Source organism: Ammospiza nelsoni, chromosome 21 (assembly GCF_027579445.1).
Source record: "Ammospiza nelsoni isolate bAmmNel1 chromosome 21, bAmmNel1.pri, whole genome shotgun sequence".
NCBI classification, from domain to species: Eukaryota; Metazoa; Chordata; class Aves; order Passeriformes; family Passerellidae; genus Ammospiza; species Ammospiza nelsoni.
This window is the reverse complement of record NC_080653.1, coordinates 1,272,940-1,298,712: the sequence shown is the minus strand read 5'-3', so window position 1 is coordinate 1,298,712 and position 25,773 is coordinate 1,272,940. Positions and strand designations below refer to the sequence as shown.

Genomic DNA, 25,773 nt, shown 5'->3' with positions numbered 1-25,773 from the left:
TCCCTCCCTCCCTTCCTCCAATGTGGGGTGCCCCTCATCCTGTGCCCCCCCGGGGGTCAGCTCTGGGGCCCCCAAATCCCGCAGAGAGCGATAGCACCAAGGGGGACGGCTGCTCCCCGCAGTTTATTCCGCGCTCCCTGCCGGGACCGAGGGCCGGGGGGGGGGCCGGGCGCTGCCGGGGAACGGCCCCGGGATGGACGGGGGGCTCCGGGGCTGGAGGAGAGGGTGTCTCAGCTTTGCTTCGGATTTACATTCTGGACCATGCAGTAGCACCAAAGTTCATGAGGTGATCGGTGACGGAGCGTTACTTCCGCTTCCTCCCGCAGTACTTCCCTGCCGCGCAGCCCGCGCCTGCCATGGCGGATGGATGCGGGTCAGGCCTGCCTCAGCCAGCAGGGATGGGAGCGGCACGGGGCACCCCAAAGGGACGGGACAGGGACGGGGGCACCCCAAAGGGATGGACAGGGACAGGGGGGACCCCAAAGGGATGGGACGGGGACGGGGGCACCCCAAAGGGATGGGAAAGGCACCCCAAAGGGATGGGACAGGGACAGGGGGGACCCCAAAGGGATGGGACAGGGACAGGGGGCACTTCAAAGAGATGGGACAGACACGGGGACACCCCGCAGGGATGGGACAGACACGGGGGGCACCCCAAAGGGATGGGACCGGCACGGGGGACACCCCGCAGGGACGGGACAGACACGGGGGACACGACCGACCCCTGGAGCTGGGGACCGCACTCACCTCTAAAGCCCAGGGCACCCAGAGCTCCTCCGTAGGGCTTGGGGGGCTTCCCTGCAGCGGGAAGGCAGAGCAGGGTGAGCGGGAACCCCATGGGGATATGCGCCCCCACCCCAAAACGCCCCGCGGGGCAATGGATACTCACCGCCGAATCCCAGGCCGCCGACCCCACCTGAAAGGAGAGCGAAGCCCTCAGCACCACGAGGCACCCCCATTTCTGTGCCCCACACCCCCAGGGCAGCCCCCCGGCTGAGCCCAGCCCCGGGGTCCCTCCCCGGCCGTGGCCGCGTCCCCGCGAGCTGGCCAGGCACGGACACGGCCCCGGTGTGTGCTCGGTACCCAGCCGGCGGTGGGTGGTACCTGGAAATAGCGGTGATATGCCGAAGCCGGGACCTCCAACGCCTGGGGAAAAAGCAACAGCCAGTGACAGCCGGTGACAGCGGTGCCACTCTAGCGTGCACTGGGGACAGCCTGGCTGGGATCCCGTGCTCACTCCAGGGACAGGAGCTGATGCAAAAGCCGCCGTCCCCACCCTGGCACCTCTCTGGCTTCCCAGTGCTCTCCCAGGCAGCTGGTGCTCAGCAGGGAATGGCAGCAACATGGGGACAGCAAGCGAGGACGAGTGTGGCAGGATAGGGGACACACTCCCAGGCCAGCCCCAAAGTGCAGCACTCACCTGGCTGCAGCCCCCCAGCACCAAAACCTGCAGGTGGGTGAGCCCCAGTGAGGGTGGGGAGCGTGAGCACAGCCATGGGAATGTGGATGGGGACAGGCACCGGAGTCACTCCTCCAGCCCCTCTGGCTGTCCCTTACCTGGCTTGGGAGGTTTCCCAGCAGCTCCTGGATACAAGAGTCCTAAGTCAGAGGGGGGCACCAGGGCAGCCCCTGCCCGGACTCACTGCCCCAGGGCCACACCCAGACCCTTCAGGAGGGGCCCAGAGGCTCCCAGGAGGGACCTGCATCTCCACATGTTGGGGACAGGGTACAGTACCATCCCCTGTTCCCATGGCAGGGGTAAGGCTGGGGCTGTGGCCCTCAGTCCTTGCTCAGCAATGGCAATCCCTTTGGATCACCCCCTGGGAACAGGGCAGGTGACAAACACAAAAGGGGACAGTGACAATGCAGGGTGGGATTGTGCTGTGAGACTGGGAGGGGACACAGGTGACCCACAGATTCCCTTTCCTTTTCATGGCTCTGCCAGCTCTCTGCTGCTGCTGCTTCTCCCTGCAGCCCAGCCCTGGGAGCCCCACACCGGGCCCAGCATCACTCACCGAGGCCACCAACGCCGAGCCCACCGACGCCAAGGCCACCTACAAGGAGTAGCCCGGGTGAGCACCAGCAGGGACAGGCGGTGTCCCCAGTGTCTGACCCACTCCTCAGCCACTCCCAAGTGTGCTCATCTTTTCTCGGGTAGCCCCGCTCCCTCCGAGCCCAGAGGGAGCATCCCTTCAGCTCCACCCCTGGATGGGAGCATCCCTCTGCCCGCACATCCCCACTGCCTGGGCTCAGCTCCTGCCAGCACTTACCTGGGAGGCCACCAACCCCTGGGACTCCAACCCCAGGAACACCTGCCAGAGAGACACCGTTAGCACCTGTCCCCCACAGCCTGGCAGCCCCGGCTCGGAGCACCCCCAGCCACTGCCCAACTTGCTGGGGTGGCCCTGGCACCCATGCTGGGGGTCCCCAGCACCCATCTCACAGCACCCAGAGGGGCTTCAGCCCCTGTGTGACACATGGAGGAGAAAACTGTCCTCAGCGAGTCCAGGGCAGGGGGTACAGGTGGCACTTGGCACCCATGGGTGACAGCACACCACTTCCCATGCCTGGGCCATCGGGGCAAAGTGGGCATGCAGGGGGCAGGAAGAGAGGTCAGCACCCCAATGGCTGCAGGAGAAGGGTGCCCAGGGACAGTCTGAGGTGGCCCTGGGGCAGGGGTACGTACCGAATTTGGGAGGTTTAGCACCAGGCTGCACCCCTACTTGGGGGATGCCTGCAAAGTGAGTGAGGACACCACGGTTAGGACAGTCACCCCACACCGTCTCATGTGCCACCACCCTCCCCTCCATGCCACCTGCATCCCTCCCTGCCACCCCTTCATGTGGCTCCGTGGCTTTCAGCATTCCCAGCCACCACTGTCCCCAAGCAGGGCAGGACACAGCACATACCTGCCCCAGGAAGGATGCCAGTTCCAGGTACTCCCACCCCTGGCACCAAACCGGGCACGCCACCAACACCGGGTGCCACTCCGGGCACTCCGCCCACGCCAGGCACCACCCCTGGCACCCCTCCAACCCCGGCACCTGCAGAGAGAGGGGTGAGAGATCCTGTGCTTGTGTGGGATCATGTGCCAGGCCTGGGTGCCCGTGCCCAGCATCCCCTGCACGGGTCAGAGCCACACCAGGGCTGGTAGGGAGCCTGAGGGGCTCCCCAGGCTGACTCACCGAATTTGGCTGCCTTGGCTGCTGCTTTGGCTGCTGCTGCAGGACCTCCAACACCTGGGCAGAGACAGCAGGGGAGGGGTCAGACCCTGGGGAGGTCTCACAGCAAACCTGGGCAGAGCCCATCCCTCAGGCCCTGTCTGCAGCCCCCCAGGGACACTGCTGAGGTTCTCCTCAAGTCTGTCCTGCCCCCAGAACTGCCCCCACACCAGCCGGGCTGCTCTCACCCTTGCCTTCCTCCTCCTCACCTGGGACACCTCCAACACCAGGAACCAGGCCACCTACTCCAGGAGCCAGGCCACCTACTCCACCCACGCCGGGAGCCAGGCCACCCACGCCGGGAGCCAGGCCACCTGCTCCTGTAAGGAGAAAGAGAAGGACTGGGCTTCAGCTCGGGAAGAAACGTGGAAGGAGGAGTTGGATGAGTGGGTGGGTGGATAGATTATGAGATAGATATGTGGCTGGATGAGCACTGGTTGAAATGATGGTAGGATGGATGAATGGTTGGATGGATGAACGAATGGATGCTGAGATGGACACATGGATGCTCAGATGGCCAGATGGACAGAGGGGTGGTGAGATGAATGTGTGTGTGAATGGGGAGTGGTTGAATGGATGGTGGGATGGATGAATGGAGGGATGATGAGGTGCACTAATGGTTGAAGGGATGGTGAGATGGATGTGTGGATAGATGGATGGATATGTGGATGCATGTGGAGTGACTGAATAGATGAGTGGAGGAGGTACAGATGGATGGACAGAGAAGGGGACAGATGGACACCGAGGTGGTGGTCTTGTGGCTGGGTGGGCAGAATGGGGTATGGATGGACCAAAGTATGAGAAGATGGTGAACTCGGATGTTCCACAGGGCTCAGCTCACTGGAGAGCAGCCCTGAGACACCCAGAACCTCATCCCACATTCAGCCCTTCAGGGAGCTCGTCCCTCACCCTGAGCCCCAGGGACCCCAGGCACTGCTAGGCCTCAGCCCTGACAGGGGAGCAGCCTGGGGTGGGGATGAGCAGGAGACAGGACAGGTGGGATAACCCCAGAGAGATCCCAGCTTACCGTACTTGGCTGCTTTGGCGGCTGCTTTGGCAGCGGCTGCCGGAACTCCTGGGGACAGGGAGTGAGAGGGTCAGGAACGCGTCCCAACAGCACTGCTGGGGACATCTGAGCATCCCTTGGGCACCATCTCACCTGGAACGCCGACCCCAGGCACCAGACCGGGCACGCCAACACCTGGCACACCCACTCCAGGAACGCCAACACCGGGCACGCCAACACCGGGCACACCAACACCGGGCACGCCAACACCAGGAACGCCAACACCAGGAACACGTCCTGCTCCTGCAGAGAGGTTCAGGGATGTGTCCAAGGGGACAGACTCCACAGCAGGAATCCCACTGACCTCCACAGCACCGGGGTGTCCCCACCTCTCCTGTGTGCCAACACACCTCCTCCCTCCCTGGGACAGCCGATGGTGACGGTGGTGACAGTGGTGACTCACCGATCGCCGCTGCTTTCGCTGCAGCCTTGGCTGCAGCCGCTGCTGCCGGGCCACCAACTGCGGGGACACAAGGGACACAGTCAGGGACCTGCTGAGGCCAGCATCCCATCAGCGGCTGCTGACAGCCCATCTGCTCACCTCCAACACCAGGAACAGCACCAGGAACCCCAGGCACACCAGGAACGCCAGGAATACCAGGAACGCCAGCGATGCCAGGAACGCCAGCGATGCCAGGAACGCCAGCTCCTGCAGGGAGCAGGGAGAAGTCAGATCTGGCTGCATTAACAGCTGAAAGGTTGGGTCAGTTCCAGCTCTGTCTCATAATCATGGCTGGGAGAGAAGAGCATCCACAGCCACTACCAGGAGAGACCCAAGCAGGGCAGGAGAGGGATCAGTTCTGTGTCTTGCCAGACCCAGTGGGAGGCATTCCAGGATCCTACCAGGTTTTGCAAGGCAGTGACAATGGGCCCCTCGCAGCACGTACCGTACTTAGCTGCCTTTGCTGCTGCTGCTGCCGACGGCACCCCTGGGGACAAGGGAGACACGGAGCCTCAGCCACCATGGCCCTGCAGAGCCGGGCCACGGGGACAGGGCTCCTGGAACAGTCACCTGCCACCCCGGGGACACCTCCGACACCGGGCACCGCCCCGGGGACACCTCCGACACCGGGCACCAAGCCAGGGACACCTCCGACTCCGGGCACCAGGCCAGGGACGCCGCCCACACCGACACCGGGAACGCCGGCGCCTGCGGGAACACGAGGGGACAGATCAGAGCTGGCTGCAGCAAGAGCTCAGTGCTGGCACTGCCATGGCTCGGTGTCACCATGGTGCCCCAGAGAGTGGAGCATCCACGGCCTCATGCAGGACAGACCCCAGCGGGGCAGGGCAGGGATCGGCCCCGTGACTCTGCCAGCGATTGCCTGGAAGTCACCGGCACAGGGAGCACAATGACCCTCATCCTCACAGGGCCCAGGCTGCTCCTTGTCATAGGGACAGCAGGCCTTGCAGCCAGACAGGCCATGCAGGAGCTTTGTCCTCATGGGACCCTGCTCAGCTCGGCCATGACAGAACAGAGCACCCTCTACTGAGTTCCTGCCTGAATTCCTGATTCCCATCCTTCCCTGGGCATGCAGAGGGATCTTTTCTACAAATTATAGAAGAGAAATGGAAGAGAGGGGCATCAGTGATTTAACCTTTAAGGGAGAGTTGCTATTGATCATGGCTCCTCCTGGAGACCCCCAGGGCTCTGCACTGAAGATGGAGAAGGTCCCGGGACCTGGCCAGGTACCAGCTACTGGCTCTGCTTTTTGGAGCAGCAACTGGAAGCCAATCCTGCATGGAACCTCAGGGCCAGTTGTCCATGTGCACAAGCTCCAGCTTGGGGTGGTTATGGGTGCTGGGCACCTGGGTCTTGCTAGGCCCAGTTGGATGCACTTGATGGATCCCAACATTCCACCACAGTTTGGAGGACAGTGATCTAGGGAGGAGTTCCTGTGCCAGGAATCCCTGCCCTAATGGCAGAAGCACTGAACCCTTGGGCAGCAGACCTTGCGTCAGGTGGAAAACAATTTGGTACAAAATCCAAGAATTCAGTAAAATCTAAAACCATGAATTGGGGGCGCATTGTTCATTTCCACAGAGCACCATGGAGAAACCCTGGGGAGGGAGAAGGTTCTCCCTGCAGATGGAGGCAGGCCCAGAAGAGCAGCCAGGAGCTGGGCTGAGCATTCCCCATTTCCCCTCAGGAGTGCTCCCAGGGCACAGCCCGAGGCTGGGCACCCCCGTGTGTCGGGGCAGGGCGGGCAGGGTCCCGGGGGCTGGGGCCCCTCGCAGCACGTACCGTACTTAGCTGCCTTTGCTGCTGCTGCTGCCGACGGCACCCCTGGGGACAAGGGAGACACGGAGCCTCAGCCACCATGGCCCTGCAGAGCCGGGCCACGGGGACAGGGCTCCTGGAACAGTCACCTGCCACCCCGGGGACACCTCCGACACCGGGCACTGCCCCGGGGACACCTCCGACACCGGGCACCAAGCCAGGGACACCTCCGACACCGGGCACCAGGCCGGGGACGCCGCCCACACCGACACCGGGAACGCCGGCGCCTGCGGGAACACGAGGGGACAGATCAGAGCTGGCTGCAGCAAGAGCTCAGTGCTGGCACTGCCATGGCTCGGTGTCACCATGGTGCCCCAGAGAGTGGAGCATCCACGGCCTCATGCAGGACAGACCCCAGCAGGGCAGGGCAGGGCAGGGATCGGCCCCGTGACTCTGCCAGCGATTGCCTGGAAGTCACCGGCACAGGGAGCACAATGACCCTCATCCTCGCAGGGCCCAGGCTGCTCCTTCTCATAGGGACAGCAGGCCTTGCAGCCAGACAGGCCATGCAGGAGCTTTGTCCTCATGGGACCCTGCTCAGCTGGGCCATGACAGCACAAAGCAAGTCCTGCAGAGCTCCTGCCTGAATTCCTGAATCACATAATTCCCAGGGCACATGAAGGGATCTTTTCTACAAATTATAGAAGAGAAATGGAAGAGACGGGCATCAGTGATTTAATCCTGTAATGGGTGCTGCCATTGACCATGGCTCCTCCTGGAGACCCCCAGGGCTCTGCACTGAAGATGGAGAAGGTCCTGGGACCTGGCCAGGTACCAACTGCTGGCTCTGCCTTTTGGAGCAGCAACTGGAAGCCAATGCTGCATGGAACCTCAGGGCCAGTTGTCCATGTGCACAAGCTCCAGCTTGGGGTGGTTATGGTGCTGGGCACCTGGGTCTTGCTAGACCCAGTTGGATGCACTTGATGGATCCCAACATTCCACCACAGTTTGGAGGACAGTGATCTAGGGAGGAGTTCCTGTGCCAGGAATCCCTGCCCTAATGGCAGAAGCACTGAACCCTTGGGCAGCAGACCTTGTGTCAGGCGGAAAACAGATTTGGTACGAAATCTAAGAATTCAGTAAAATCTAAAACCATGAATTGGGGGCGCATTGTTCATTTCCACAGAGCACCATGGAGAAACCCAGGAGAGAGAGAAGGTTCTCCCTGCAGATGGAGGCAGGCCCAGAAGAGCAGCCAGGAGCTGGGCTGAGCATTCCCCATTTCCCCTCAGGAGTGCTCCCAGGGCACAGCCCGAGGCTGGGCACCCCCGTGTGTCGGGGCAGGGCGGGCAGGGTCCCGGGGGCTGGGGCCCCTCGCAGCACGTACCGTACTTAGCTGCCTTTGCTGCTGCTGCTGCCGACGGCACCCCTGGGGACAAGGGAGACACGGAGCCTCAGCCACCATGGCCCTGCAGAGCCGGGCCACGGGGACAGGGCTCCTGGAACAGTCACCTGCCACCCCGGGGACACCTCCGACACCGGGCACCGCCCCGGGGACACCTCCGACACCGGGCACCAAGCCAGGGACACCTCCGACTCCGGGCACCAGGCCGGGGACGCCGCCCACACCGACACCGGGAACGCCGGCGCCTGCGGGAACACGAGGGGACAGATCAGAGCTGGCTGCAGCAAGAGCTCAGTGCTGGCACTGCCATGGCTCGGTGTCACCATGGTGCCCCAGAGAGTGGAGCATCCACGGCCTCATGCAGGACAGACCCCAGAGGGGCAGGGCAGGGATCGGCCCCGTGACTCTGCCAGCGATTGCCTGGAAGTCACCGGCACAGGGAGCACAATGACCCTCATCCTCGCAGGGCCCAGGCTGCTCCTTGTCATAGGGACAGCAGGCCTTGCAGCCAGACAGGCCATGCAGGAGAAGTGGCTGGGTCTCCCAGCAGGTGTCTGGGGGGGCACTGGTCAGACTGGGGAGCCGACAGCCTGGACCTGCTGGCACACATCAGTGCCACACGGACAAGCACCAGATCACTTTTGCAAGGGCTGAGTGTCAGAGGGCTTTGTCCTCATGGGACCCTGCTCAGCAGGGCCACCACAGCACAGAGCGACCTCTGCTGAGCTCCTGCCTAAATTCCTGTATCCCATCCTTCCCTGGACATGTAGAAGGATTTTTTCTACTAATTATAGATGCGATGGGCATCAGTGATTTAAACATCAAAGGAGAGTTGCCATTGACCATGGCTCCTCCTGGGGACTCTCAGAGCTTCACAGTAACAATGAAAGAGAAGGTCCTGGGACCTGGCGAGGGAAATTCTGGCTCTGTCTTTTGGAGAAGAACATGGACCCCCCAATGCAGTGTGAAACCCCAGGCCAGTTCTGCCTCCTCCCTTGGCCCAAGCTCCAGGCTGCCCTCCTGCTTGGCCATGACCCTTGGCCCCACTGTAGCTCCTTGGAGATGGTTATACCTGATGGATCTCACCATCCCACCTCATATAGGAGGACAGTAACCCTGGGAAGGGCCCCTCTGCCAGGAATCTCTGCCTGAATGGCAGCAACACTGAGCCCTTGGGCAGCAGATCCTGCAACAGATCAGCTGCTGGAAATGGATTTGGTACAAAATCCAAGAATTCAGTTAAATCTAATACCATGAATTGGGGCTCATTGTGCACTACCACAGAGCAGAGTGGAAAAACCCTGGAGAGGGAGAAGGTCCTGCCCTGCAGATGGAGGCAGGCCCAGAAGAGCAGCCAGGAGCTGGGCTGAGCATTCCCCATTTCCCCTCAGGAGTGCTCCCAGGGCACAGCCCGAGGCTGGGCACCCCCGTGTGTCGGGGCAGGGCGGGCAGGGTCCCAGGGGCTGGGGCCCCTCGCAGCACGTACCGTACTTAGCTGCCTTTGCTGCTGCTGCTGCCGACGGCACCCCTGGGGACAAGGGAGACACGGAGCCTCAGCCACCATGGCCCTGCAGAGCCGGGCCACGGGGACAGGGCTCCTGGAACAGTCACCTGCCACCCCGGGGACACCTCCGACACCGGGCACCGCCCCGGGGACACCTCCGACACCGGGCACCAAGCCAGGGACACCTCCGACTCCGGGCACCAGGCCAGGGACGCCGCCCACACCGACACCGGGAACGCCGGCGCCTGCGGGAACACGAGGGGACAGATCAGAGCTGGCTGCAGCAAGAGCTCAGTGCTGGCACTGCCATGGCTCGGTGTCACCATGGTGCCCCAGAGAGTGGAGCATCCATGGCCTCATGCAGGACAGACCCCAGAGGGGCAGGGCAGGGATTGCTAGCCCCAGTTGGATGTGGTTCTGAACCCAGGCAAGTTTTTGGAGGATGTTGACCCTTGGCAAGGGCCCCTCTGCCAGGAATCTCTGCTCGAATGACAGCAACACTGAACCCTTGGGCAGCACATCCTGCAACAGATCAGCTGCTGGAAATGGATTTGGTACAAAATCCAAGAATTCAGTTAAATCTAAAACCATGAATTGAGGCGCATTGTTCATTTCCACAGAGCACCATGGAGAAACCCTGGAGAGGGAGAAGGTCCTGCCCTGCAGATGGAGGCAGGCCCAGAAGAGCAGCCAGGAGCTGGGCTGGGCATTCCCCATTTCCCCTCAGGAGTGTTCCCAGGGCACAGCCCGAGGCTGGGCACCCCCGTGTGTCGGGGCAGGGCGGGCAGGGTCCCGGGGGCTGGGGCCCCTCGCAGCACGTACCGTACTTAGCTGCCTTTGCTGCTGCTGCTGCCGACGGCACCCCTGGGGACAAGGGAGACACGGAGCCTCAGCCACCATGGCCCTGCAGAGCTGGGCCACAGAGACAGGGCTCTTGGAACAGTCACCTGCCACCCCGGGGACACCTCCGACACCGGGCACCGCCCCGGGGACACCTCCGACACCGGGCACCAAGCCAGGGACACCTCCGACACCGGGCACTGCCCCAGCACCTGGAGGGAAGCAGAGTAGTCAGACTCCCCACAAACACCCCACTCTGCCACAGTGGGGATGTGGTCTGCCCCAGGGTCACAGGAGTCTCTTGGGCACCAGCTTTGTGGTGGGCTCCTCACTCATCCTAAAGCAGCTCCTAAGGGTACCTGGGATCTTCTTGGGAATTTTATTCCCAGCTCCTTACGCCCATCAGGCTACCCAGGATGTTGGGGACTCCCAGGGCCCCCCAAGGCTGTGGCTATACATCCCAGCTGCCTCAGACCTGGCATGTTTTCCCTAAATGCCCCAATGTGTGATTTGCTCCTCACTTTTCTCCCACAGAGCAGTCAAACAGGGAGCAGTGGAGATCTGCATCACCAGGAGCATCCCTCACTAGGGAAGGACAGCTCAGCACAGACACCGAGTTCTGGCCACCCCGCTGGCACCTGGCAGAGCAAATCCACATCTCATGGAGAGACCGCGTGTGAAGGGCATGCTCTGCCCCCTGCCAGGCTGCTGCATCCCGAGGGGCCCTCAGCCCTTCAGCGCTGCTGGAACAGCTGCTGGAGCTGGGACAGGGCAGGGACAGCACCCCATAGAATGGGATAGGAGCTGCCAGGGCAGCTGTGGAGCCGCACAGTCCCTGGAATCGATGCACGGCCCTTCCCTGTCCCGAGATGTGTCCGAGGCAGCAGGAACTCACCAAAAGCTCCCGCCTTTGCCGCTGCCTTCGCCGCTGCTGCCGCCGCTGCCGGTCCTCCGACTGCCGGGATTGTGGGAGAGAGTCAGGGATGTGGGATAAGGGAAGGAGACCCTCCCCGAGCCCCAGGGCAGAGCCCTCTCATCGCCTCACCTCCAACTCCTGGGACACCGCCGATGCCAACACCGGGTGCAACTCCTGGGATGCCACCAACGCCGGGCAGGACACCGGCTCCTGCCGCGGGGGACAGGATGGTCAGCGGGGACACGGGGACACAGCCAGCACCCCCGGGGCTGAGAGGGAGGGAGCAGGGACAGGGAGCAGCTCCCTGCTGGGGACGTGGGTGGTGTTTGTGCCACAGAGGGCGACTCACCAAGTTTTGCTGCTGCCTTCGCTGCTGCTGCCTGTGCTCCGACCCCTGCAGAGGGACACGGGCACTGAGCCACCCTGGCACCATTCCCACCTCAGCTCCCCCACCCCACAGGGACCCTGGGGACCGGGCACTCCTGCCAGCGTCCGTCCCCCTCTCCTGCGGGAGGTGCTGCTCCCGGCCTGGCTGTCCCTGCAGGAGGTGCTGCTCCCGGCCGCGCTGTCCCTGCAGGCCGCAGGCAGCCGGGCAGGGCCCAGCACCCGTGCAGGGCCAGCAAGGGGACAGGGTGGAGTTCCCCTGCCATGGCCGTGCCACTCCCCACCCCGGGGCTGCGGGGCCCGGTGTACCTGTCCCGGTGGGGTATCCTGCCTTTCCTGCCAGGAGGCCGGCTCCTATCCCGCCGGGCCTGAGGCCTGCAATCACAACACAGAGTAGAGCCACGTCAGGCACCAGCCAGGGGAAGGACAACGAGACAGACGGAGCAGCCCCCTTGGATCTCCTGCTCCCCGCAAGTGGATGCCAAAGCCAACTCCTCCCCACTTGAGATCCCAGCTCAAACATCCCTGCCTGAAGCTGGAGTGGCTCAGGACATATCCTGAGGATTGACAGCTCCCAGGAATGCCAGGAGAGTTGAGTTCCCAGGCTGGTCCACAGCCACCACGGGTAAGGCATGAGGTCCCCAGTGGGCCACCTCGCCCTGGGAGCAGGATATCCCTCACACCGGCCCGAGGGTCAGTGGCCACGAGGTCACGGTGGAGCCACGAGGAATGAGGACACAAGCACTCACCATTGGTGTAGGGCAGTCCATAGCCACCTGGGGACGAGAGAAGAGGAGAGAAGGGGGGGTTAGCACCTGGCTGCTGCTGGCCCTGTCCCCTCTGCCCCACAGCGTGGCCCCCCTCTGCCGGGGCCCTGCAGCACCGGCCCAGGGGCTCCGTCCATTTGCGACAGTGAATCCTCCGGGATACAAACCCCTGTGCTGGAGCTGGGCCAGGAGATGCTGTTCTCCCTCACCTTGGAAGCAGTGACGGAAGGAGCCGCCCCTCTGAGCCCAGGCCGAGGGCTGTGGCGCCTGGAGCTGTTGTGCAGGAGCCTCCCATGACCCCGCTCCAGCGAGGGGTCCCGCGGGAGCCCCGCGGCAAGAGCTGTACCCAGCTGGCTGCACCCCGGCCAGCTCGAAGGAAAGACTTTAATTGGAATCAGGGCTTGGGAGCCTCGGCTGAAACGTGACCTCGTTAGGAGGTCGGTGTGAAGGGATGGGGAGGGATTATGGGCTGGGACATTGTGGCCAGGGAAATGTCTCCTTGCGAAAGAGCCGGATCCCAGCACTCGGAGTGGTGGGGATGCCCCTGACTCAGCAGGGACCGTGGGCTTGGCACAGGGACAGCAGTTCCCAGCTCCCATCACTGCTGGCTGCAGCCCGAGGCCATGGGCTGCCACATTCCTGGGAGGGACACCTCGAGCTGCACAGGGTGGGGGGTGCCTCCAGCAAGGGGGCCATGGGCAGGGATATGGCTGCCTGCAGCCAGGATGGAATTACTCATGGCACAGCATCTCCTTGAGCACTGGACTCCATCCCCTCCCAGCATGTGGGGACCAGATTTCCTTCCATCCTGCCAGGCAATCCCATGGTGTCCCACATCAGCACAGTGGTGCTGGCAGGCAGAGGCTCACAGTGAGCTGTGCCAGGTGTGCCCCACCTTGAGGGCCACCCTTGCCCATCCAGGGGCACCTTATCAGCACCTTGCTCACCATAATGCTGGGAAAGGGGTGACACACATGGAGGTGACTCCAAGGGCCAGAAGTCCAAGCCTTGGATCTCCAAGGGTTTTGCTGGGTCCAAGTCCTGCTCCCCACCACCCCCAGCTGGATGGGAAGGCAGCCCCTGCCCATGCTGTATCCATGGGAATGTCACCAGTGAGCTCAGGCCCTGCACACACTGGGGCTCTGCATAAACCAATGTCACCCAAGCACAGCTGGACACTGGGGAGTGGTCCCCATCCCTACAGCATCAATGGGACCCTGACCTCAGCCACAGCTTCAGACTGAGCCTCCGGTGAGGTGAGTGACCCCCGGGCCACCTCCTCAGTGGGACAGCCCAGGAGCAAGTTATCTAAAGAGATGATTTTCCACTGAAAATGTTTGTCCCATTGTCCCTCTTCCCCTCTCAACCTGGACCTACTGCAGTGGGGACAGTGCAGGGACAGCCCACATGTGGCATCCCCAGATCCACCCATAGCATCAAGGCAAGATCCTCCACAGCCAGCAGCACAGGCAGTCCTTGCACTGCCAACCCTGAGCCCTCAGAAGTGACAAACTGGCATCCCCCAGCACCCCAGGAAGGTCTGGAGACACCCCCGTGGTCCTGGTCCCTATCCTGGGGCTGGGACCTAGACGGGGTCCACGGGCAGCAGGGCCGAAGCTCCTTAAGGATCGTAACTCTGCTCTAGTGCAGGAAACAGGAGTGGGCCAGGATCCCTGCTGCTGCTTGTGGCCACAGGCCCTGCTGGGGGGCAGCCAGCAGAGCTGCTGGGGCTGGAGCTGGGCCGGGAAGTGCTGGGCTGGGATGTGCTGGGCTGGGATGTGCTGGGCTGGGATGTGATGCCTGGGGTGGGCTCCTCTCCCTGAGGCTCTCCTGCCTCCAGCAGCTTGTTTGGATGCACGGGGATGGGGGCCCTGCCTGCATGGGGCTGCCCTCCTCCTCAGGATGCACTGGGGAGCAGTCAGGTGGCAGCATGGCCCCTGGGGGGCACAGAACCTGCCACTGTTCCTCCATGGGCACGGCTGCCTGGGGACAGGCAGAGCTGGCACTCAGCCCAGGGCTGGGAGGGGAAGGTGCCCAGAATGGCCTGGGCTGGCAAAGGGGTGCTGAGCTTCCCCAGGCTGACCTGGGCTGGGGCTGAGCCCTGTGCAGGTGGGCAGTGGGCACAGAGATCTGTCTGGAGCCCCCAGCAGCCTCAGCTACAGCTCCTTGAGCCAGGACACCTGGCCCAGGTGAATGCCAGGCCCAACCCCAGGAGCCACAGAAACCAGACTGTCCCTGCAAGGGCTGTGCCTTGTGCCAGCAGGAGCTGGCAGGGACATCCCAGGGTGGCGTGGCCCAGAGCATTTCCCCAAACATGACCCTTCCTACCTTACACAGCCAGGGGAGGCACAGAGGCACAGCACTGTCCACACGAGCGGGGGCAATGCTCAGATCACTCCAGAAGCTGCCCAGGGTGCCACAGGCAGGGCACAGCAGAGTCCCCAGCTCTGTCCTGCTGTCCCAGGGCCAGCACAGGCACTGCCAGCTCCGGGGCACTGCGGGCACCGTGCCTCAGCCCTGGGGAACGGCACATCCTCCTCCTGGCTGCTGGGGATCCTGCACCCACAGTGAAGCCACTCTGCTGGCTGTGGAGCTTACCTGGGAGCTTAGGAGCTTTGATGGGATAACCCAGAGGGACACCGGGCTGCTGACCTCCAAAACCTCCCAGTCCTGCAAACCAACAGCAGACGCTCACCTGGAGCCCGCGCCACAGCTGCCACCAGTCCCGGAGGGAGGGGGGTGCCCCAAGGCACCCTGGCACAGGAGAGGGGGTGGCTTGGGAAGCCCTGAGGCATCTTCTGGTGTGGGGAGACCATGGCTGTGAGGAAGAGGCTTGGGAAGGAAGAGAAGGACATGCAAGAGAGATGGGGCACTCACCGGGAATTCCTCCAAAGGCTCCAGCTCCTAAAAGGAAACACAAAGACACCTGTGTGAGCCCTGGGCTGCTCCTGGAGGCACAAATTAACCTAAGTGGATTCAGCCATAGGTTGGCTTCACTGCCAAGTGCCCTGTAGGGCTGTGATCCCAAAGGCTGGGCTGGAGTGCCGAGCTGGAGCCAGCCCTGATCCAGCCCCAGTGTTCCAAGGGGATGAGGGGACCTACCTGGGGCTTTAGGCTTGACTCCAGCTCCAGTGGGGACCCCGGGCAGCACTCCCACGCCAGGGAAGCGAACACCTGGAGCAGAGACCAGAGGGGTGAGCTGGGGCCTCACTGGGGATGTTACTGGTACCCAAGACCCCCACAGCCAGCTGCCAAATCCCTGTCACCATGGCACCCTCATCCTTGGGGTCTTGCTGGCACTGCCCTGTGCCAGCTGCCAGCACCTCCAGCTGCCAGGAGGGGTTTGCTCCAGGCCTGGAGCTGCCTGTGGAACAGACTGGGAGCCTGCAGGGCACATGGCACTCAAGAGGGGTCCCACTGGTGACAGCAAAGCCCCAGCCAGGCCTGGGCAGTGCTCCCTGCCCTGCTGATGCTCGGTGGCCTGGGGCCAGACAGGGCTCTCGAGCCCTCCAGGGCAGCAGACAGTCTTGTGGCCTTGGAACAGTTTGGGTTGGATTTTTGGGTTTTGAGTTTCCTTTTGGTTTGGGGTTCTTTTTCCCCTTCTTACAAATGTCTTTCATTATAACTCGAGCATTTTCAGACATGGAAAAGACATTCCTGACCAGCAACACGCTTCGGACAGTGTCGAAACATCTTGTTTTCACAAGTTTTCCTCCCCCAAATTACTTTGCACTGAGGAATTCCTCTCTCCCGCCACCTCCCCCTCCTCCCCTCGGCCAGCCCTGGTGGCTGTGCCAGCTCCTCTCCCAGCGCTGGTGCTGCCTGCCCCCGCCACGCTTGGCACAGGATGGAGCTGCCGGGTCCCCCCGTGCCTTTGGCACGGTGGAAATGTCACTGTAGCCTCAGCCAGGGGTTTGGAAGCTGTGGGGAGCAGCAGGACACAGGCAGGCGGCAGTGCACGGTGCTCTCCCCACGGGGGTGCTGGCAGGGTGGGGAACCCCTCGGAGCTGGGATGCTAACAGTGGGGTGGGCACCCCAGCTCACCTGCGCCGGGGAGCACGCCGCCCGGAAAAGCTCCAGGAATCCCAGCACCTGCAGGCAAAAGAGATTCAGGGATGAGGGGCCGGCTAGAATCGCTCCCCTCCCCGGCCCCCACGCCGGGGCCGTCACCTACCTGGTATTTTAGGGGGTTTCCCTGCCGCGCCAAGGCCGGGCTGCACCGCGCCCGGTACCACGGCACCTGCGGGCAGCAGAGAGCCCTGAGCCCCGGCCCGGCTCCTGCCCACCCCGGGGACAGCTCTGCCCCAGGCTCGGCTCTGCTGGGAGCGAGGGGTATTTCCTACCTGTGGAGACCCCGAGGCCACCAGGACCACCAATTCCACCCACGCCTCCAATGCCAGCACCTGGGGGCATTGGGAAGAGGGGTGTACCTGCGGCTGGCTGGAACGGTGCCAGAGAGGGGACAAGCTCAAGATGGCCCTTGGAGGGGTGAAGGGGACACCCTGAGGCAGTCCCAGGGCTGTGTCCCCCATACTGGGCACAGGGACCAGGCAGTTGTGTGGCCTGTGCTCCCGGGGGCTCAGGTTTGGCCAATTCCCCACGCCTGGGACCCTTGGAGTCACTGGGGAGCCCGGTGAGAGTATCAGCTCTGGCTCCAGGGGAATCTCTGCTGGCCCAGATGCCCAGGGGACACCCCTGGGGGCTGCCCGAGCCCACCCTGCCCAGACCCCCCCAGCACTCACCAGCTTTGGCTGCAGCCTTGAGCGCCGCGGCCGAGGCAGCTCCCGGGAATGCCGCCCCGGGGAAGGCTCCGGGGAACAGACCCGCAGCACCTGTGGGGACAACAGCCAGCATCAGCACTCCTAAACAGCAGCTGCCCAGAGGGTGTCCTGCCCCTCAGTGAGCACAGAGGCTGCTGAGCTGTGGGGGCTGCGTGGCAGTGCCAGGGCTGGCGTTAGGCTGGGCAAGGTGGCGTTAGCAGGCACTGCCCTGTCCTGCATCCCCCAGATTCGCACTCCCATCCACATCCCACCTGGCACCCACACCTGACACCCCTGCAGTGGGTGCTGACACCCCTGCAGGCACTGTCCCTCTGCTGCTGGCCCTGCAGGGACCCCAGGTGCCTCCTCTCCTGCAGGGTCACCCCACTGTGGTTGATGCCATCATGCTGGGGGCCCTCGGGGCTGCCTGCTGGGTGCCTGTGGTCCCTCAGGTCTGGGAAGGGCACCCAGCCCAGATGGGGGAGAGCTGAGGAGATGGGGACAAGGGATGTGCTGTCCCCAAGATGGGTCTCTGGGGACATCACCCCAGGAGCAGGGGGACAGTGGTCAGTGCTCACCTGGCTGCAGGCCAAGGGGGCCGAGTCCCCCAAGTCCTCCGACCCCCCCAAGTCCTCCGACCCCTAGGAAGAGAAGCGGGGTGAGGTGGGATGTGGTTGGGCCCAGAGGGACAGAGGAGTCCCCGTGGCACCGTGGGGATGGGAGAACAGCCCAGGGACGGGCACAGGGATGGGTGACAAATGTCCTCGCCAGCACTCGGGTCCTCCATCCCGTCCCTCTGCCTCACCCACCCCCCGTCCTGCCGGGCCACAGGGGGACAGAACCAAAATGTTTATGGCTGAGGAATGAGTCCCTGGGTCTCCGGCCAGCGCTGCTTCCAACATCTGGGGCTCATCAGCCCTCGCTCCCTCCAGGCGCAAATTCCGGAGCCGCTGGCTCCGGGCGCGGGCCCCGCTCGGCTGGGCCTCGGCCGGGCCTCGCAGCCGCCCCGCGTTTGGTTTTAATTACGCCGAAATAAAGGGCCTTGTTTTTCTTTCCACGAGCTGAAATCTGAGCAAACGGAGGCTGTCAGCCCCTGCCTCGGGCTGCAGCTCCCACAGTGCAGCCAGGCACACTTGGGGGGCCAGGGGTGTGGGGTGGCCCTGCCCTGGGCACAGCGGGGACCCCCGGGGTGGGCACAGGGGGACCCCAGGGTCTGCCTGAAGCAGCATCAATCTCTCCATGGGGATCAAGACACCGGGCACAGAGTGCCAGGACAAGGGGGAGTGGTTTGAACCAAAAGAGGAGAGATTTAGATTCAATGTTAGGAGGAAATGCTCTGCTCTGGAGGTGGGCAGGCCCTGGCACAGGGTGCCCAGAGCAGCTGGGGCTGCCCCTGGAGCCCTGGCAGTGCCCAAGGCCAGGCTGGGCAGGGCTTGGAGCAGCCTGGGACACTGGGAGGTGTCTCTGCCATGGCAGGGGTGGCTTGAGATGGGCTTTAAGGTCCCTTCCAACTCAGGCCATTCTATGATTCCGTGATTTCCCTTGGCCCCAGATGCTGCATGTTCAGTCCCTGCTGCCCCAGGCTCGGTGCCCTCTAGCTGCACATCTTCCTGCCAGCATCTCCCCTCTCTCCTGGTGATGTCCCCTCTCCCCAGCATTCCTAAGGCAGGCAAAGCCCAGCCTGGGCTGCAGGAGCCTCTGCAAAAGCTGCTTGGCCCCGATGGCAGGCAGGTGGAGGCACTGCCAGCCTCCCACCAGGACACTGGCTCCTGCTTTGCATCTCCTCCCGTAACCCAGGCACAGCTTTACAGGCAGCAAGCACCCCCAGAGGGTGTTTGGGGGGCTGGGGGAAGGGGGCAGTGCTGAAGCAGGGTGTGGGAGGAGGCTCCTGGAGGCTGTGGCAGGATTAGTGTGGCAGGGCAGGGCTGGGCGTGCCTTGGCCATGGGGAAGCAGTGTGAGGGCAGCAGTGGTTGGGAAATGTCCCAGCCACTGGCCTGGAGGTGGTGAGAGCCAGGGAAAGGCTTCTTACCTGGTTTGGGAGGTTTTCCTGCAGCCCCGAGTCCTAGGGGAGAGCGAGGGCAGGGAGAGGGGTCAGAGCCATCCTCCCACTGAGTGTGCCCAGGCAGGGCACACGGGGGACAGGGCAGCCCCCTGCCCATCTCTTGGGCATCCTGCCCCTCTCCCCAGCCCAGCACAGCCTGTCAGGGGGGACCAGCACTCACCTGCTCCCAGACCTCCAACTCCAGCACCTGCGAGCAAGGGCAGAGTGTGAGCACTGCCCCGGGAGCCCCCAGCACCCAGCCAGGCCCCCGAGGGTCCCTGGGGAGGTGGGGGGGTCACACGGCTGTCAGGGGTGGGACATCCCCCCTGTCACGTCCCAGGATTTTGGCTGAAGGTCTGGGGACAGGCTGTGACCTCTGAGCACCTCCTGGGCAGGGTGTAGGTGCCAGCCCTGGGCAAGCCTGGCACTGCCACCCAGTCATGTCCCCACACCTTGGGGCTGATGCTGAGTCCATGGTGAGCAGCCAGACAAGATGTCCCCATGTCACCTGATCCTGGCTGGCAGCTCCCCAGCCTTCCACGGTGTCTCAAAGGCACTCAAGGCCCCCCAGGCACCTGCCCATCCTTGCAGATGCCCCCTCCCAGTGGTGCCTGGGCCCCCTTACCTGGGAAAAAGCCTGCTCCTGGGACTCCCCCTCCCGGGATAGCACCAGGAACCCCTGCAAGAGAAGAGAGCCTTGTTAAAATGCCCCAGAGGCCCAGGCAGGGAGGCAGGGGGCTCCTCCTGGCTCCCCTGCTGCTCCCTGCAGAGGAGTTGGGATGTGCAGCTCGCAGGCAGGTCCCTGCCTCTCCTTGTGACAGTGTGACAGTGGTGGCAGGGCTGGAGGGGCCCCAGCTGGGACCCAGGTGTCATCAGGAGCTGGCCTGCATGGGAAGGAGGGACATGGGGCTGGTGCTGTCCAGCTGTCCCAGCTCCTGCCCCATCCCACAGCCAGGGCTGTCTCCATCCCCTGCTGCCTCAGTGGCTCTGGGGGTGGCTCTGGGCACGGCCAGGGACCTGGGGCTGTCCCAGTCCATCCCCACAGTCCCTGATGGGCCCAGCCACACCTGAGCATCCTCTGGGGCTGCCCCAAGGATCCCTGGGTGTGTCCTGCCTGCCAAGGTGCCAGTGGGAAGAGCCAGCTCAGGCCAGTGGCACTGGAGTGACAGACTGGGGGGCACACTGCTGAGAGCCATGGGACCCCCCTGTGTCCCTTTGCCTGTCTGTGTGACACTGAGGTCACCACCCAGGTCCCAGCACTTCCCAGAGCATCTCAGCTCATACTCAGAGGCCACAGGAGGGTTTTTTTGGCTGTTTTGTACTCTGGCAGTGCCACATGTCTGCTGCAGGCCACCAATGCCACCAGGCTGCCCCCCTGGCTGGCCCCAAGCTCCAGCAGGGCCGTGGGTGGGCTGGGGACTTGCAGGTGGGCTGGGGACACGAGGGGGCTGCAGTGTAGAGGGAAGGGCTGGGGACAGGAGGGGGCTGCAGTGCAGAGGGCAGCTCCTCTTCAGGCAGCAGGAGAGGGGCTGTGGTGGGGTTTGCAGGACAGAGCAGGGCAGGGGGGCTGTCAGGAGGGTGTGGGGGGGCTGCTGTGGCCACAGTCCCTGTGGGGAGCTGCAGCCAGCCCTGGTGCCTGCGCTGCCACAGAGGATGGGCTTCAGGGGGCACTGGAGACCCTGTGGGGGCCTGGCTGGCACCTGAGCACCTGCAGGGGCCTCCCCAGCCCTGGGAGGTGGGGGCAGCCGTGGCGGCAGCACCAGGGGCTGGGCAGTGCCCAGGGGCTGGGCAGGCTGGGCAGGGCAGTGCCAGCCCCCGGGGGGACAGGCAGCTGGCAGGGCTGGCACACCACAGCACATTGTGCTGCACATCTGCAGATGTGGGGCAAACTCTGGGGGTGTCCCCCACACTGTGCCCCACCCGTGGCAGGGATGGGGGTGTCCCCTGGGCCCTGCTCACGGGTCCTTTCCACCCTGGCACCTGGCAGAGATGCCCAGCCCCCCTGGATCCACCAGGACACCCCCGTGTGTGACAGGGGTGTCGGGCAGTGCTCAGGAGATCAGGGACAGGGCATCCCTGGGGCTGCAGCGAGCAGGGGAGGAGCCGTGCCAGGACCCAGCACCCCTACCTCCCATATCCCCTCCCGAGGTCCCGCAGTGTCCCTGGACAGGAGGGGACAGGAGGGGACCCGCACTCAGCCCTCTGGCACAGCCCGGCCCGGCCAGGGGGACAGAACGGCTCCTTTTCCTTTTCCCGGCACATTTCCCACCCACATCGCCCCCCCAGCCTGGAAAAACACAACTCCAGCTCCTGCCTTGTTTCCCAACAATCTCCAAGCGTCTGCTCAGTGCCAGTTCTCCCTCCCAGCCCTGCTGCCGCTGGGAGCCGGAGCCAGGCATGGCCAGGGAGCCTGGGGCACGGCCAGGGACTGTCCCCACCCGGGAGGGGCTGCTCAGCCCCCATCATCTCCCCAGCCTCAGCCCCCCAAAACCAGGCAAGGTCCCTGGTGCTGGGGTGGCCCAGACTGACCTTCCCCACCCCTCTGTCTCCCTGTGCCGGTGCTGGAGGCTCCCAAGGAAGCTGGGACAAGGATTTCTCACAGCATCCCTGCAGTGTGGGGACCACAGAAATGTCCAGGTGTCACCTGCCTACAGCCACAGCTGCCAAAGTCATCCCTTTATCACCATCACCACCCTCCAGGGGCACTGGGGGTCCTGCCAGGAGGGTTCCACTGTTGTGATGCTTTTACAGCTCCCTCCCCAGGCACCATCCCAGAGAGAGGGCTCCGTGCCTGGACACATCTGGGAGGGCTGCAGAGGCTGTGCTGCTCTGTCTGCTGCTCCTGCCCACATCAGGAGGTCAGCAAGGCCTGGCAGGAGATGGGATGGCCTGGAGGCAGTGGCATGGGTGGCTGGGTGGTGATGCCATGTGGCTCTGGGGGGACAAACCTTTCCCTCAGGAGTTCTTCCTGACCAGCTCTGCTGCCAGGCACAGCCAGACCTGCACTGCCCTGGATGCTCCTTCACAAGCTGCTCCCCCAGAGCCCAGCCTGGGGCTGTTCCCTGGTGCAGGTACTGCTGGGGGGTCTCTCCAGATCCCCCCAGCATCTCCAGTCCCTCCCCCTGGCAGCACCACTGAGCACAGGTGTTGGTGACAGCCCACACACTGGTGACACCGTGACCACATTGGGCTCTGGCCATCACTTTCTGGTCATCTCTGTCCTTGCCCAGCCTCAGGGCCAGCAGCCCCCAGCCTAGTCTGTGTGCTCCCATTTGTCCTCTCCACTCATTCCCTTGGCACAACAGGGAAGGGGAGACTGAGTCAGCAGCTTCCCAGCGCTGAGGGAGCTCTGTGCTGCCTCTGCTCTGAGCCTGCCAGGACCCTGGGAAGGGGAATTTCCTGGGCTCCCAGCCTGTCTCCAGGGCTGGGCTGGCTGTGAGCCTGTATCCCACCCCAGGGACGGCTTCTCAATTCAGGGGCCAGAGAATTGGCAGCCACTCGTGCAGCCCCAGCTGTGTCAGGGTGTGAGCCATGGAGGTGCTCAGATCGGGTGTGGAGTCTCCTTGTTTATGAGAATGGGACATTTCCCCCCCCAGCTCCATCCACAGGTGTGGATATCCAGGCTGTTCCCCTGCCAGAGCTGCTTCCGATCCCGTTTGGATCAGCCACACCGTTCCTATCTGCACCACTGCCTGCAGCTCCCTTCATAGGCCAACAATGCAGAGGATTTCTTTATTCCATAGGTTTTGAGACCAAGGCCAGGATGGAGAATCCAGCACAGCACATCCTCACACCTCACCCCTCTCTGCCCATGGGCACCCGGAGGAGCCTCAGTGCAAAACCACCGACATTTCCCCTCTTCCCTCGTTCCGCTGTTTTCTTTTTCTTGGGAGAAAGTTATGGAAACATTCAGTCTCCAGGCGACTTTGAAGCTGTGCTGCATCCCGGGCCGAGCTCGCTGGTAGCAGCTCGGGGGAGCGGGGGGGCTGGGGCCGGGCCTGGCTCCTCTCCAGCCCCCCTGAAGCTCCAGCTTTCATCTGCGAGCGCCGGCGGGCGAGCTGCACCCTGCCAGCTGCGAGGGGAGGGGAGGGGCAGCCCTGCAGGCCAGGCTCCGGCTGGGAAGGGGAGATGCCATCCCAGCCCTGCCCTGGGGACCCTGGCTGTCCTCAGAGGGTCCCCAAGCCCCAGGCCAGGTGCCACCACAGCCAGTGCCTGCCCCTCTGCACCCACCCGAGTTGCTCCCTGTGGGCCCAGAGCTTGCAGGGCTGGGAGATCCCCAGGGCCCCTCTTGTCCCTCCTTGGGGGTGTCACTGCTGGGGAATCCGCTGTGCTCCACACAGGAAGCACTGAGGGATGGATGGAAGCACCGAGGGATGGATGCCCTGCTCCAGATGCTGGGATAGGCTGCACTTGGCACCTTTAGGGAATCACAGCACCTTCCCCCTGCAGTGACCAGTGTGCAGATCCCCACAGTGCCAGCACAGCTCTGCTCCCCAGGGGCAGATCCCCAGGGGCTGATCCTGATCCTGACCTGCTGCTGGGGGTTTCCTGAGTGCTGCCAGCCCAGCCCCCTGGCACTTCTCTGAGGTGACAGCCTGGGTATGAATCCCTCAACTCTGGGATGTCTCAGGGTTCCCTCTCCTGCCAGGCTGATTTGGAGCTGCACTGGCAGCCGGTGCTGATGGACAGAGCCCTGAACATCCCCAGCACCCTGGGACCCCCCTCACCATGCCACCATGCCTCTGTGCCAGCTCTGTCCCCAAGGGCTGGCACTGCTCAGTCCTCCATGGGAGAGCCTCCCGTGTCCCACCAGCACTGGGACCATCTCCAGGGTCTGCTCACCTCTTCTGTGAGCTGCTTCCCAAAGCAGCAACACTCCTGGGGACTGAGCCAGGGCCCTAGTGGGGCCAACAGTCCCAAGCTGCTCAGGAGCTGCTGCAGGGTCTCACCCGGGGTCCAGATTCCTCCAGAGATGGTCCCAGCTGGCCATGGCTTGAAGGGTCAGAACAAAGTCAGCCTCGACCAGCAAGCCACATCTCTCGGTGCCAGAGGTGGAGAGTGCCCAGGACTGAGCACATCCCATCCAGCACCCTGAGCAGGATTAGGCACCAAGAGCAGCTCGACTTCCCAGGCAGCTCCAGGCTCTGGGGTCCCACTGCCTGCCCAGCTGGGGCCACCCCGAGGCTGGAGTCTGTGAGCTGCAGGGCACGGGCAGGTGGAGCTGCTGTCCCCTTGGTGACAGGTGGCTGTGGCTGTCCTGGTGCCCATCCAGCTCTGGCACTGCCCACAGCATCCTGCCCCCTCTTCTCCTCGGCTCCTCAATCCTCTCTGTCCAACAAATCCCGCACGACAGCCCCGGCACCGACGCCGCGGCCGATGGTGGCCCTGCCCATCACACGCTGTCCTTGGCACAGCCACCCGGCTCTCCGGAGGTGACTGTCCCCTCCCTGGTGGTGCTGTCGCCTCCTCCAAGCCCTCTGCCCAGTTTGGCCACTTCACCGGGGGCTCTGAATCTGTGCTCAGCCCTTCTCCCCGCCTGGGTGGGAGTTCAGCCTCCAGTCTGAGCCGAGACAGGGGCAGGTCACCGTGCAGGCATCGGCTGCGTTGGCCGGGCTGTGTCACACGGCCGGGACACAGAGCCCTGCGCTGGCTGTCACCTCCCCGCCCCGGCCGCGTGTGCCACACCTGCGTGTGCCCGGGCTGAGCTGTCACACAGCGCTGGGACCGCGCTGGGACAGGGACCCGGCGCTGGTGGCGATGAGGGCGGTGTGCGGGCCCCGGGCACCCCCAGCCCGCGGTCGGGGTGGGTCGGGGCGCTGTGCAGCTGCAGCAGCCCCGGCGCTGTCACGGCCACACACTGAGCGGCCGCTCGCACACAGCGACCGCGGGATGCTGCCACCCACCCACCGCCCCGAGCTCCCGCTGCCACCGACCGCGGGGTCACAGCTGGCACCTCCCCGGCCCCGCGCACTGCTGAGTCCCATGGGAGTTTGGTGGTGTCCTGCCTGCGTGTTCCTGAGCCTCTCATGCCCCCAAACCTCTCATGTCCCCAAATCTCTGGTGTCCCCAAGCCTCTCACCAGGACACCCTCGCAGCTTCCCCTGACAAGTGCGTGGTGCGGCGGTGCCGTTACCGACTGCCCCGTGTCACCAGCCTCGGTGACATCCCGTCCCAGCCGGGTATGGCACAAGCCACCTGTCGGTTTGGGGAGCAAAGAGCCCTCAGGGAGGTGGCACCGGGGCCTGCCCACGCACCCTCGGGGAGGCAGGCAGGGAGGGTGGGTGCCTGTGCCTGCTCGGGGCCGGGCAGCCGGAGCAGGCGAGGGGGTGCCCGGAGGGTGGGGGTGTCGCAGCCCCGGTGCCCCGGAGGGTCCCCGCAGGACCGGAGCGAAGCTGGCCGGGCTACGGAAGGAGCCTTCCGTTCCTTACCTCCTTGCTGAGTAGCCGGGAGGATGGAGAGGAGGAGGAGGACTCCGGGGAGGAGGGGTGCAGCTGCCTGCCTTGCCATCTCTTGAAGCAATGCCCCCGTGCTCCCGCGGGCTGTGTGTTTTATCCCAGAGCTGCTTAATTGTTGCTTCCAAGGATGCGAGGGGAAGGGGAGGGGGGCGAGGAGGGAGGGGAAAGGGAGAGGGAGCGGGGGGAGAGGCA

At 63.9% G+C, this 25,773-nt stretch overlaps 1 protein-coding gene across 1 annotated transcript; it reads right to left on the bottom strand.

The window, feature by feature from the left end:
- Positions 1-16: 16 nt before the first annotated feature.
- On the bottom strand, positions 17-25,739 carry ELN (elastin). Its single transcript, XM_059486925.1, has 42 exons — positions 25,555-25,739; positions 19,752-19,805; positions 19,308-19,334; positions 19,115-19,147; positions 17,663-17,725; positions 17,067-17,156; positions 16,668-16,727; positions 16,499-16,564; positions 16,369-16,416; positions 15,427-15,498; positions 15,202-15,228; positions 14,923-14,994; positions 12,307-12,333; positions 11,867-11,932; positions 11,523-11,567; positions 11,303-11,383; positions 11,153-11,212; positions 10,365-10,469; positions 10,240-10,281; positions 9,525-9,662; positions 9,400-9,441; positions 8,021-8,158; positions 7,896-7,937; positions 6,658-6,795; positions 6,533-6,574; positions 5,300-5,437; positions 5,175-5,216; positions 4,829-4,936; positions 4,691-4,747; positions 4,381-4,530; positions 4,249-4,296; positions 3,431-3,541; positions 3,186-3,239; positions 2,910-3,044; positions 2,687-2,734; positions 2,271-2,312; positions 2,016-2,054; positions 1,558-1,584; positions 1,105-1,146; positions 890-916; positions 748-798; positions 17-351 (listed from the first exon to the last, which is right to left on the bottom strand). Exons 1-42 carry the CDS (start codon positions 25,631-25,633, stop codon positions 305-307), a joined length of 2,823 nt encoding a protein of 940 aa, XP_059342908.1. The 5' UTR covers positions 25,634-25,739; the 3' UTR covers positions 17-304.
- Positions 25,740-25,773: the final 34 nt, after the last annotated feature.